Source organism: Cryptomeria japonica, chromosome 9, assembly GCF_030272615.1.
Source record: "Cryptomeria japonica chromosome 9, Sugi_1.0, whole genome shotgun sequence".
In the NCBI taxonomy this organism is placed as follows: Eukaryota; Viridiplantae; Streptophyta; class Pinopsida; order Cupressales; family Cupressaceae; genus Cryptomeria; species Cryptomeria japonica.
Window position 1 is genome coordinate 132,367,862 of NC_081413.1, and position 15,109 is coordinate 132,382,970.

Genomic DNA, 15,109 nt, shown 5'->3' on the forward strand with positions numbered 1-15,109 from the left:
GAAACTGCTCCATGAACATCGGGCAACATTCCTCCCCTTAGGAAGAAACAAAACCAAAGGTGTATCCATGAAGTCTCCCCAATCATGAAGGGAAGATGTATGAAGAAAACTCATGATGAAAGGAATCTCTGAAAACTGCTCAAGTGTCCCCATGTCGATGCTAAAAGATACCCCCTCCAAAGGTGGTAAACTGTGCCACACTGCTAAAAAAGGCACTCCAAGATCTAGTGGAGATGGATGTAGAACATGTCCCAAAGACTCACATGTCTCCTCAAAACATAAAGAGACCTCCTCCAACTGCTGTACATAAGTATCCACAATCATGTCAACCTCGAAAGAATAATCATGTAGAGAATGAACAAAAGGGTCAGAGTGTTCCCTCGCAACAATCGAAGAAGGATCACCTTCATCAAAGAGAAGATGAATGTCATCAATGATGTCTCCCAAATCTGCAATGTAGGATTCCATAAACAAACCTGCAACGTCTATGAAGTAATCATCCCATGAATCTGAAGCTGGAAGACAATGAATATCCTGCTGCACTGAATCACATGAAGGCAAAACTGTTGCACTATCCGCATCATCAGGTGCAATAGGTGATGTGATATCAATATGGGGAGATGAAATACAAGACTCAAGAATGGGTTCACATGTGAGAATCCCCATGTTCAAGTGTCCAAAGTTCTCCTAAAAAACTGAACCATCACAAGAAGTGTGATCATCATGTGTAGAATCATCAAATGTGAAATCATCATCATCAACAAAATCTGAAAATGAGTATAACCAAGATGCATGATCAACCACCCCAGTCGCAATGATAGCTCTAGTCTCCAAGTCTCTAATGAAAACTAAGTCAGGTGTGAACTCCACAACTCTCTTAGTTGCGCCATGTGTGATTTGATAGATAGAAAGGAGATTGTTTGTCAAGTGGGGTACACACAAACCATCATTGAAGGAGTTATCCCCAATGTCAATAGATCATTTCCCAATCACATCCATGTATGTATCATTGCCCATCAAAATCTGTGGCATGGTGCAAGGCTCAAATGTAGAGAACATAGACTGTGAAGATGCCATATGACGAGAAGCCCCTGAATCTAGAAGCCATCTCTCTGAATCATGACTGATAGGAGCACATAGAGCTTTTCCTTTTCTTGTTCCAAAAGAGTGAGTCTTCCCACATGTAGAAGCCATGAATGCTTGCCCTTTTCCTTTTGAATGTGAGGAAGTGGAAGTTCATGAATCATCCTTCTTGTAGACTTTAGGCAAATCAATGTTATGCTTTTTGATGATATGTGTGAGCTCATCAATCTTCTTAGAATGGCAACGATGCTCCTCATGACCAATCTTGTTACAATAAGCACAAGTAGGTCTCTTCCTCTCTGGTGAATTATCTCTCTTGGAAGAGGATGAATCTCCTTGTTTTGGAGAAGATGGTGCTTTTTCTTTAGGCTTTGATTTCCATTTCTTCTTGTTTGAGTTGTCCTTTCCTTGATTTCCTTTGTTCCCTTGATTTGCCACTAATGCTTGAGACTTAGAAGGCTTAAGAATGCCCATGCTTATCAGCTTAGTTTGTTCCATCATCAACATTTCATTGAAAGCATCAAATGTAGGCATTTTGTAGCTTGAACCCATTGTCATCCTATGGGTTTGGAAACTAGAAACAAATGCTGCATATTCTTGTGGAAGCTTGCCTATCAAGTTGAATATCAATTGAGTATCCTTTTTATCAATGCCACAATCTTTGAGTTGTGCCCTCAACTCATTTGCCTTAGTGACATAATCTTGTATAGTATCAAAGTTCTTGGGATCTAACATGGTGAGATCACTATCAATTTGATATCCCCTAATCTAATCAACTTGACCATATAAGTCTTGAAACTTTTGCCAAGCATCCTTGATTAGAGTACATTTCTCAATATGAAAAATGAGATCCTTTGATACATACTTTCTTAAGGTACCAATTGCCATGATATTTTTAGTGAGCCAATCTAAGTGACCAACTGGATCAACCTTAGGATCAGTGGGAGCAACAATAGTTCCATCAATGTAATGAGTGAGTCCTTTTTCCATAAGTTTAATCCATGCATCAATTTTCCAAGTAGCAAAAAAGGAAGGAACACAAGAGCACAAAAGCACAAGAGACACCCCCCAAATTCAATCAATCAAAGTACCCCCCCAAAGTGATGATTTTGGCACTTTATACTTAGTGCGATTACAATGAGCCACTTGCAAAACAAGGCAAGGTGGACTTATGATGCAAATTTTACAACTTCTCAAATGAGATACAAGAGACTTCAATCAATAGTGCAATGAATCTAACTGAGATTCAGGCATATATAGAAGTACCAAGAGAGCCAAAAATGGTCAAAATCTGAAAGTACAATTTCTACTTACAATGGCATCAATCTGATAGCATCATGTGAAAGTAGATGAAAAAATACGCACTTTCAAAAAAAATGGCACCTGAAAAGGAGGTTGTATGACCCCAAACGAAGCCTCTGAAGTTGCAAAAACTGGGATTACCCAGGTACAGTCACCAAAAACTGCATTTTTTGAAAAATCCGTATATCAAAATCAAAAAATTTCTTCACCACTATGGAGAACATGAAATTCTAGCCCATTTAAAAAAAAATTGCATCCAAAAAGGAGCAAAAATGAGTAAGTTATGGCCATTTGAAGTTGAACTGCAAAATCAAAAATGCAAATGAGAGGGGCCTGCAAAATTTTTGAAAAATGCTGACGTGGCGCTGACATCAACAAGTCACTGTGTTAAATTTGAAGGTCGTATGATCATCGCAAAAACTTCGCCCCTGCTGACTAGGCGTCCATACTGTACAGACTGCTGATTGGGCAGATGACTGTGCAGGTCGTACCGTACGGATTGCTGACTGGGCAGCTCTATGTGGTAGATGACGTGGCAGATGACTATGTGTACGGGTTGTACAGTTTAGCCCGCAGGCCAGTGGCCGCCTGCCATGTGGCAGACACGGGTTCGCCTGTCTAGGTGGTCGCCGGCGAAGGATGGTGTAACCGGCGGCGTGGACAGGATGATCGCCGGAGAGGAGAAGACCGGCGGCTGGGTGCCGAGGGGGCCGGCAATGGACAGAGCTGCCGGCAGGAGATGCAGAGCGGCCGGCAGGGACCTGCAGGCGCACGGCACGGACGGCGGCGAGGAGATCAGCAAGTACGGGCGACGTCAGGGAGATCGGCGGGGACCTGTGGGAGTTCAGTGGCAGGTACAGGCATGTCGTCCAGAGCAGGAACAGAGCTGCAAGCGGCGCTATCAGGTGTTGCAGACCTGCAGACGTGGTACGGGGGTCATGAGGGGGTCTGCGGACCCCCCAAAAAATTGCTTTTGTGATTTTTTTATATTTTTTGATTTTTCGAAAAGTTTTTTTTTAATTTTTTTTATTTTTGATTTTTCAAAAAAAATTTCAAAAAATAATTTATTTTTTTTTCGAAAAATATAATAAAAAAATTTGGAAATCCGTACGATTATAGCAAAATTGGCGAAAAAAATTTTCTCACCAAAATAGGCCGACTTTATAACCAAAATTCATGGAAACGGCCTTCTGGACGCAATGGCGGGGTCGGATCTGGTCTAGGACGCCTCCAAAAGATGCTGCTCCTCAAATCTACCTCTTGACGTCGCAATAATGCCTCTTCAAGATGAATCAATGAAGCCCCAATGGCTCTGATACCATGTGAGATTTTGCCAAGATCAAGAGCTCAATGAAATGTACAAAATAGAGACACAATATAGGACAAGAATAAACTATATTCTCATCAATAGAAAATGATCAATAATCATGATTACATACAATGTAGATGAGCTTTCTTATATAGGCAAGGCTAGGGATATGTGAGCACACAAACATGACATGTGGCTCAATAAGAAACAAGGGTAGGTAGGAAATAGGTGTGGGTAGGTAGGAGAAATAATATAATAGTCCACATGAGGTGGATCACCCACTGAATATGGAGTGTAACAACAAGATCAACACCATAAAAGGTGGAATTTCTCCTACACACACTATCCCAATATGGCACAAACACCCAAGTGTCTCATACCCAAACTACTATGAAAATGCATTTCCTAAGTAAACTTAAGTAAAGTGTAATAATATCCAAGATGAATAATTATTTACACCAACAAGATGAAAATGCAATCTATGGCAAGAGTGCAACCTATGTTTTTGGTTATTTTTCAAGATTTTGACAAACTTTTGAAATGCAAATCTAAAAAGAGACCCTTAGGAAATTGAAATGATATCTAGACCTCAAAGGACAAAAGGACCAAGTGACAAAAGGACAAAATGACAATGTCTCCCCTATATGCTTGGATAGTAAGCTAGGTTTGACCAAATGACATTGATGACAAGAAGAGAAAAGGTTTGATAAGGTCTAGACCTCCTTACAATGACTTAGGGTTGATCAAAGATTTGGATTACTCAAGCATGACAAAAACCTAGTTTTGACACTATATGCAAAGGGACAATTACTATGCAAATGACCCTAATATGATATGATAATGACCTAAGCTTAATGAAGAAACCTAGAGTATGCAAATGCAAATGTATGACAATGTCAACCTAAGTTTGAATTATGAAATGGTATTACTCTAATGCAAGAGGACACATGCAACTGGATGACCCTTATTGATATGCAAAGGAGTATGATCTAGGTGAAACTTAACCTTGGTAGTTGACAATGACTTTTGCAAAATGCAAACCTAGGATGAACCTAAATCTAAGTGACATGAATGTTGAGACAAGATTTTGAAAAATGTTTGACAACCATGTTTGAAGGTGTTTTGAACTTTGTTGGATGAAATACTCTTGTGTTTAACCTTGTTTTGAATCCATTTGTCTTGTTTTTTGAAATGAGACACAATTCAACTTTTGACAAGCAAAGAAGACAAGATATTCAACTTAGACTCAAAACAATCATGCTCATTCACACATTTCTTATGTTAGGCAAGGGCAGTAGGTACTTGACAGGTAGACTCATTATGAGATTCAAGGAGAATACATAGATGCTTGACCCCACGGGCTCCCCTCCACGACACTCACTTCTCAGGGCAGCCAAGCATCAGTCCCCATGGAAATCTCCCCATGGTGAACTTAGTATCTCTTCCAAGTATCCGAACTTGTCCTTCTCAAGTAACTAGAAGGATTTTTGGCCTCTAAATACAAGGTGTTTAGTCAGGATTTCTGTTAAGCATTACTCCTTGGTGTCACGCAAGCATGATTGAGACATTAAGCCCACCAAGATACCAAACAAATGTAGTCGCGCAAGCATGATTTAGACCGTGAGGTCCTACTTAGATGTTGATATGAGAAAGAGTTCAAGCGTCATCACTTCCCAAGTAACTACAATTCCCACGTAACCCTTCCTTCAAAGCTTTCGCCCATCAGGTATTTATTTATAGTGAGTTAGAATGCCAAGGTATTCTAGCCGTACTCACTTTGGGTCGTTCCCTTCTCACGATTGTCACTTGCTTGCAAAAGCAAATGGTCGGGAAGGCAGGCCCTCTAAAGGTGACACACAATCAAAAACATGAGCATGGTATCGAAGATCTGGATTTCTGATCACCCTAAGAAGGATGAGAGCATACTCTCCTACTCCAATGTCAAACTCAACAATCAAAGAAAACATATGTTCATTCCATCCTATTTAGAAATCATACTAGGTGCCTAAATATTAATTACAAACACAAAGTTTAGTTGTAGTCCAAGGCAACCTACAAAACCACCAAGTTAGAAGTTTGATATGTTTGATCTTTGACTATCAAACCTGCATAAAATTCGTTAGTAGTTTCATCTTTGTCTTTGCCATGCGTAATGCCAGGATGTTGCACAAAGAATCAGTACCAAAAAACCAAAGAGCAGAAACAGAATGCAAAACAAAACAATTTGCAAGTAAGAAACACTGCTTTTTACCTCTGTTTCTGGCCTTACACAGGCGCAGAATGTCTCACACAGGCACAAAATGATGCAACATAGGCGCAGAATGATGCAACACAGGCATAGATCCCTTTGACACAGGCACATAAGTCTTTGACACAGGCGCATAAGTTCTTAGAAAGCCCTGCATTACCCTGTTTCTTAGGTTTTTGACCTCCAAATCATCTCAAAAGCACTCAAAACCATGGTTAGGGGGTAAGTTCACGTCGGGTTCACCAATTATGGTAGATAGGAAATCTAGAATCATCAAAGCAAATAGGAATTAGCCTAGCTCAATCACGAAAGCTCAAATGCAATGATCAATCCTAAAAACACTCAATAAAGACATGAAAATAAGACATCAATTCAAATGCAAACCATTGCAAACTTGGATGTCTCCTTCATGTGGCTCCATTGTCCTTCTTTCTCCTTCAAATAGATTTGTTTGTGGATCTCACCTACTAGTGCATAAGCATGATGTGAAAGCAAGTAGACAAGATTGTAGTGCAAGGATACTTGAAGCATGATTGATTCGACCAGGTAGGGGCCTTGATTGAAGAAATTCATCCAATTTATAGACAAATTGGAGAAAAGACAGGATTAGCATGAAGAGAATCGAATGGAAATTGCAAATCAAGAATGACAAACATGACAAATTATGACAAATTTGCACTTTCTATGCAAAATTGATTGATTGTCAATTATGACAAAATTATGACAAATTTCTATGTCAAAATTGATTGATTGTCAATTATGACAAATTATGACAAATTGAAATGTCATTCCCATGAAATTACTAGAAAAATAGGATAAATTTGGATTAGAAATTAGGAAAATTAGAAAATGAGGAAAATAGGAATTAAGTGAATTAATTAAAAAAATTTCATTTATTAATTAATTCACAAAGAGGGAAGAATTAATTAGCTAATTAAATAAACATTTAATTGTGACAAGAAGACTTAGGATAAATAAATAAATTATTTAACCTAGAGGGAGAAATGACAAACAAGGTTAAATGAATAAATCATGAAACCCTAGAAGATGAATTAGAAAATGCAAGAATGACAATTAGGTCTTGACAAAGGATAATTGATATCGATTCGATTTGATCATGATTCTGACTTGATAAAGGACCAATGCTGACAAATGATTTGATTGATAAATGTGCCAATTGACGAGGAACAATGACAAATTGATCCAAATAGACATGATTGAGAAGGACGACGATCGATGACAAATTGATCACAAAATGACAAAATTGACAAGAAGACAAGGATCGATGACAAAATAGATTCCAAAACGAAAAGATTGAAAATGACCACGATCGATGATAAATCGATCGCAAGACGACAAAATTGAAAATAACAACGATCGATGACAAATCGATCACAAGATGACAAGATTGAAAATGACAACAATCGATCTCAAATCAATCGCAAGATGACAACATTGAAAATGACAACGATCGATGTCAAATCGATCGCAAGATGACAAGATTGATAACAACAACGATCGGTGACAAATCGATCGCAAGATGACAAGATTGATAATAGGACAAAACCCTAATTAGGATTGACGATGTCCAAATGAAATCGAATTAACGATGTCAAAATTTGACAAACGAGCACGCACATTGATGCAACAAGATAAGATCGACCAAAATCATAACAAATATTGCTATCGACAAGACCAAATTCGAAAGTGAGACAAATGAAGAATGCAGAAGAATGACTCGATGCTCGCAAATGATAAAGACCAAGTGCGAATCATAGGAGAAATGTTAATGCGACACAAAAACCCTAAAATAAGGCAATGCGCAAATGTTAAAGTATGACTCCACAAGCGTTGACCTTTTTTAGACGTCTACATTTTGCCCCTCTTTGAGACAATGCGATTTGAAGCGTTGTTTCAAAGAATGATAATGAAAATGCCCCAGACAACTGACAATGACATACGCATGCCCCCTCGAGGAATTGGCTAGAAACATGCAGAAAAGAGGCCAATTGATTGATAAAAATGATAGGATCAAACGAACCGACAATCGGAGATTGGATACACAAAGGACAAGCAATTGATGATGCAAAAGACCATGACTAGCATAAGATGGAGAGGGTGCATGTCCATCTATGCACTGACAAAGATCTATAAATGAGACAAAGAGAGTGAAAATTGCTCATTTGCACTAGCCAAAGAGGAGAATTTGTTCTTCTGGAAAAGGACACTTGCAGAGAGATGGCGAACATTCCAATGGAAGATCACCTTGGAGAATGTGTACACACCTATAGATGACCGAATGACGTGGGAGTAGCGGTATGTATCTCAAAAATCCATATTGTCAATTTGAGGAATTTGACTTGCTTACGGGACATTACGAGGCCCACAGGGAATGCAAAAACTAACTTTTGCGCCTGTGTGAGTGCATCCTGTGCTTGTGTAGGGTCTTCTGTGCTTGTGTAGGGTACACAGGTGCAGTTTGTTGCTACACAGGTGCAGGAGTTAGCACACAGGCGCAGTTGTGCTTTGGCAACCCTAATTTGGTCAAAAATGGCATGTGAATGATCCGAAAAGGGGGGATAAGAATAGGATAGGCCAAAAGAGATTAGAAACACCCTGATTTGGACATGAAACAAGGAAATGCAGCCCGTAGGAGCAAACCCTAAAATTGACAAAATGTGCCCCAATTGTGATGCAGAGTCGACAGTATCCTTTGATCACACGGGAGAACCGACCTGACTGCTTCATGTTACGACATAGACTCAGAAGCACGGACAGAGATACATTAGCAGGACTTGGGATATACTATATCACATTCATGCCTGAGATTAGGGCAAACATAAGACTGCTTATCACATTGGCAGAGCGATGGCATTCGGAGACCTCCTCTTTCCATCTGGCGACTGGAGAGGCGACTGTGACACTAGAGGATGTATGGCATATCCTCCACATTCCAATTCATGGAGAGATGGTAGAGTATGACCTAGTGATAGGGAGAGACACTTTGTGCAGATTATTTGAGTGCGATGTAGATGATCTAGATATCATAGAGAGGGAGATTGGCTAGGAGACCATGGCATTAGAGTATGATCAGCGATATGTGGTGATAGCAGTGGTGATAGCATGCCTACTAGCAGGGGACAGACAAGGACATGGATTCCCTATTGGATGGGGAAGAGTGCTAGAGTAGATGGCGAGGGGATGGTGTACGCATGGGGACCTTGTGTACTAGCTATGCTATATTTTCAGTTGCATCAGATAGCATATCAGGGAGTTCAGACCTTGAGTTGTGGAGTCACATTGTTACAGGTATGGGCATTTGAGCACATAGCCATATGTCGACTGATTGCAGAGAGACAAGTATTACCACACCGACCATATGTGTATTGCTATGGAGGAACACTTAGATAGGGTCCTTTTTGATACATATTGTATTGGCGACATGAGCTAGATAGATTGAGAGAGTTCACATGGAGGCCATATCTTGATTGCCCTAGATGGTCATATGATAGGGATGAGCTACCGTATTGTAGACAGGAGAGGTACCTGATTGGGCAACCAGTGAATTGCCAGAGAGTGATTGAGATGTACCTGCCAAAGGAGTCAGACGACAGTTTGGAGAGAGGCAGGAGGTACCGAGAGGGACTGCACACTTTGCCCGATCTCACAGAGAGACGAGTCAGTGGGGGAGGATGATTCAGCCACACATTGCATATGCTAACTTCACATAGCTACAACAGAGATAGTGGGATAGGAGATCAGATGTGGTGGACGCTGGGATGATAGAGGAGTATGAGAGATGGTTTGCACGACGACGGCCAGTGCCATTGACAGATCCTGATATTCTGGTACCTAGGAGACAGGAGAAATTCCCACTCACAAGAGAGGAGGAGGGAGATGGTGAGGATGAGGAGGATGAGGGCGGTGATGAGGATGAGGAGGATGATGAGGACAGAGATGATGAGGGGGATGATGATTATGAGCCAGATTCAGCCGATCAGGAGTCATTGCAGGATATACCCATAGAGCCGGAGACAGCTAGGATAGAGGAGATGGAGATGTGCAGGGCTACCATAGCAAGTCAGCATGATCACATAGTGACAGTAGAGAGACAGAATGCCATCTTGAGGATAGAGCAGGATCAGTTCAGAGCGGAGATAGCTAGATTGACAGCGGCTCGAGATACAACAATAGCGCAGGCACAGCGAGAAGAACAAAGAGTCACTGAGTATATTGGGTTGATTAGGGATGCCAGTGCATAGGAGATGGCACAGATGTTGGTAGAGACCGGAGAGGAGATACACCATTGGAAGACACTATATGAGAGTTTAGTTCCACCAGAGCAGAGAGCATCGTCATATCGGGCATGATCGAGGACAGAGAGCAGGGCATGCTCTCGGAGGTTAGTGAGCAACATGGGGGTGAGTGGACCTATGAGACCACCACAGCCAGGACCAGGAGGGACATCATCCATGAGACATGGTAGGGATGAGGAGGGTAGAGGGAGCACCCAGTGACAGAGGCACGTACTCCTTATGACAGACAATTGACATTATGTAGTGTGACGTTATGCAGTCAGCCTGTGGGCCATACTTAGGACAGACAGTCCAATTTTGTACTCTGATATTATGTGGATATATGATATGATATGCATCGATATGATGGGATGCAATGTGTTATGACTTATGTTATTTTCCATGTATGGATGGCGTATGCACTATTTATGTATTATTGTGGAACATGTATGGATATATTTTTTTATGTGTTTTTGATGCATTTATAATATGAAATGGATAAAATGCTTGATGTGATGTTTGATATAATGCAAATGTACTAACCGCATGGATGCAGGATGCAGCATATGTGTTTTGGGAATTTGAGATGTCACTAATTGATGAGATAAAGTATTTTATAGGTTTACAAATATTGCAAATGAAAAATGAGATTTTAATTACTCAATCCAAGTACATAAAGGAAATCTTGAAGAAATTTGGAATGGAGGATTCAAAACCGGTAAGTACTCCTATGACTACCAACTGTAAATTATCTAAGAATGATGAATCTGCATCTGTTGATGAGACACTTTACCAATCCATGATTTTAAAACTACAATATGTTGTTCACAGCAGACCAGACATAACGCATGCAGTAGGTATAGTTGCAAGATTCTCTGCAGATCCTAAGGAAACACACATGATAGCAATCAAAAGAATTTTTAGATACTTGAAAGGCACTAAGGATTATGGTTTAGTATATCAAAAAGGACATGATTTTGATTTAAAAGTTTATACTGATGCTGATTGGGCAAGCAACATTGATGATAGAAAAAGCACAAGTGGAGGAGCTTTCTTTTTAGGAGAAAGACTAGTGAGTTGGCTTAGCAAGAAACAAGGATGTGTTTCATAGTCAACAACAAAAGCTGAATACGTTGTTGCAGCACTGAATTGTACCAACATTGCATGGATCAAACAATTGTTGGAAGGTATAAATGAGAAAGTTACCAAGCCAGTAACTATATTCTGTGACAATACTAGTGCATTAATATTTCAAAGAATCCTGTTATGCACTCTAAGACAAAGCACATATCTATCAAATATCATTATCTTAGAGAAGAAGCTCAAGAGAAGAAAGTGGTGTTGGAGTATTTTAGCACAAAGGAGCAAATAGTAGATATCTTCACCAAACCACTACCAAAGGACACTTTTGAATATCTCAGAAGTAAGGCTGGGGTCCTACACCTATCTTTTACTCACTGACCGAGTTCGGTAAAAGCATCAATCTGATGACTCTATTAAATATCTTTTGGGAGTTGATGTTGATTTATACACTTTAGGATGTTTTCTAAAGTTGTACAGGAATTATATAGGGAACGAGAATTGAAGACAAATGCTCTGACCGAGACTCAGTTAATACACAACAATAGAGAATCACTTCTTACAGAAAGAAATTATGTTTTAGTTCTTTACTTTTTGGCATTGTTGTCAAAGGGGGAGAAGACCTACAAAGGGGGAGAAGACTACTATAAAGGAGAGAAGACTAAGAGAAGACCTATCAGGGGAGAAGATTGAAGAAAAGAGGAGAAGTCTAATGTATGGGGGAGAGCATTTCAGCATTTCAGAATCATAGCAATCCAAATATTTTAAGGTCAAATCAATTGGTTTTGCCATCAATGCCAAAGGGGGAGATTGTTGGCAATATTGCATTATAACAGACAATGAAAGATTGTTGGCATTTCATAAGGATATTGAGAAGGTTTTTGATGATTATGGATATAACTGATTAAAGATGTTTTACTATCTTGATATTATTATTTTGTCATTGATGTCAAGAAATTAATTTTCTAATTCAGTATGATGTTGCCATATCTTGAGAAGTATGATATGAAGATTATAAAGATGTCGGTAAAAGAGACAAGAAAGAATATGATGAATAAGGGGAAGAATAAGGTATTCAATGGGAAACTAATACCAAGTCAGACAATGATGAGATCATGATGTTTTAGATTGTTTTAACATCATACATATGTTGTAAAATGTAAAGTTAATACTATACTATGTTATCAAGCAAAGAGCCTAGTCGGTAAACCCTAAGGTTATCGCTATCGGTTAATGAAGGCGGAATGTCTACCGAGTGAGGTTTAGTATTCACCGAGTTGTAACTGAGCTATAACAGAATGCATTAAATGTTTACATGCGGTATTTAATGAAGGAAGCTGATGAGCTGGAATGGATTAAATGATTGGTGAGCCATGGAAGAAGTTTGTTAATGAATCTAAGGCAATGAAAAGTTGGCATGAAGATCTACAGCTCAAATTGAACCGCAATACCCTGGCACAAGTTCCAAGACTATTTTGCAAGTTCCAAGGCGGGGTAAAACATTTTTAGATCGAAAGATGCATTGAACCTGGACAAGATTGAAGATCTGATGGCTATGTTGATCATGGGAAATGTGATCAAGGAGATTAAGCAGTTATCTAGTTGTTTATAAATAGGAAACTATTGATAAACAATGTATGCAGGCAAGTGTATGCACAGGGATGCTATATAGTGATTACCAAGCACAGAAGCTTGAAGACCTGTTAGAATAACAAAGTATAGAAGCCCAGCAGATAGACAAGATTAGTTCTATGTCTAGATTGTATTGAACAAATAGGAATCTAATTTAGCATTTTAGATGTGAAGTAGCAGATAGATTTTTATTATTGTTATTTTGTGAAAGTGATAGAAAATCTCTTAACCGAGTGGACTTAACAGTCTTATATGTAAACCCTCTAGCAAGGTAACATTCTGATTGAGTGTTTGAAATCCTTTAACAAGGTCACTTCTAACAAGTTGAAGATCCTAATAGATCTGAGGGAAATCTCTTAACCGGGTCACATCTAACAATGTGTTTGTAATCTTTAACAGGATTTGCTTTTAACCAAGCATACTCTAGAAGAGTATATTTCTTAGTGGCTCTGAAATCCCACAGTGGTTTTTCCCTATTTGGGTTTCCACGTTAAATCTGGTGTTATGAGGTTTATGTTGTTCATATGCTTTTGAGTTTGCATGTTTAACAGTTTTGGTTATATTACTAATATATATGTTACCGAGGTTGAATCTAATGTTTTTATGGATGATTAAGTTTGTATGATTCACCCCCCCCCCCTCATCTTGTTGGCTATTGGATCTATACTTATATTAAGTATTAGAACTATCACTAATCACATGCATATGTAGATGCAAAATTCTCAGTTCATTTCCTTTTTTTTAGTATTGAGCCTTCTTGACAATGAGTCGTTGTAATCTGGGCAATTTGCCCTCTAGCAGTGAGCCTCTTTATGTAATTCCATATAACTAGTTATATTATTTTGAGTGTTAACCCTCAGTGTGGTTTTTCCAATTTGGGTTTTCCACATATAAAAATATGGTACATTCCTCTTATGGTTGTGCATGTTGTGGATTTTAGTTCTATTGCATATTTCATCTTTTTCTAAGGACGTCTAAGATTAAGATAAGTTTTAGATTTTATCAGAGAATGTTCTGAATTAGAGAATATTGATTCACCCCCCCTCTCAGTATTCTAGTTTCTTAAACAATTGGTATCAGAGCCTAGTCCCTAGTTGTTAGCTTAACCGATTGAGGGAGATCTTGATTTAAACAAATGGCTCCTATGGACATGGATGGAGAATAATACTTGGATGAAGAATTGAAGATAGACCTTGAAGATCTAAAGAGTTTGGAATTTTAGAATGAATACTTAAAGGAAAATGTTAAGGTATCAATTGAATGTATGAAGAAGTTAAGAGATTAGATCTGGAAGTTCAAAGCAAGGCATCAAGATTTTAGTAAGGAATTGAAGCATGCAAATGAGACTATTGTGAATCTGAAGTTTTTGCAAGGTGTGTTCCATTTGTCTTTTTGTGTTGTGCAACACAACACTTGGGTTTGCAACATGGCTTAACCGCCTCTTGTGGATTGTATAAGTCTAGTGGTTGTATCAGGCATTAACAGGTCGATCTTTTGGTGCAATGACAACCACACTTGTAACAAGTGGTATCAGAGCTTGGTCACGGGTTCAAACTCCTCACTTACACTGGGGGGGATTTTTGCAAGGTGTGTTCCCTTGGTCTCCTTGTGTTATGTAGCGTAGCGCTTGGGTTTGTGACATGGCTTAACCGCCTCCTATAGATTCTATAACTCTAGTGGTTGTATCGAGCATTAACAGGTTGATCTTTTGGTGAAATGACAACCACACTTGTAATATAAGTTGTGGGTTGAAGAAAGTAGAAAGGTGGAAGAAATCTTGAAGGATATAATCAATCTAAAGATAGAAGAGAATGGGAAGCTAGAACAAGAGTTATTAAAGCTAAAAGCTAAAGCAAAAGTTAATGAATGTAGCACATTGTTGGACAAGTTATTATCCATGCAGAAATCCCACAAGGACAAGGAAAGATTAGGATTTTTTGATGAGTGCTCAAGTGACAAAATTAATGGAAAAGGAAAGATGAAAGATCGAAAGAAACCTCAAGATTGAAACAAAGTCCAGAATCCTGGACCTGCTATAAATAGACCCTGTTGGAAATTGACACTCATCCAATGATTTCTGATGCTTGATCTATGGTTTAGGGTTGTCATTGATGGCAACTCTTCTTGGAGATTTGATCTGGTGGTCATAATTCTTCTTAT

The 15,109-nt window shown here is 39.0% G+C and overlaps 1 protein-coding gene across 1 annotated transcript in view; it reads left to right on the forward strand.

The window, feature by feature from the left end:
* Window positions 1-2,978: 2,978 nt before the first annotated feature.
* Window positions 2,979-15,109, forward strand: part of LOC131858310 (uncharacterized) — a 36,485-nt gene continuing 24,354 nt past the window's right edge. The window contains exon 1 of the mRNA XM_059211510.1: window positions 2,979-3,290. Coding sequence (XP_059067493.1) covers window positions 2,979-3,290 — 312 coding nt within the window. The remainder of the gene's footprint in view (window positions 3,291-15,109) is intronic.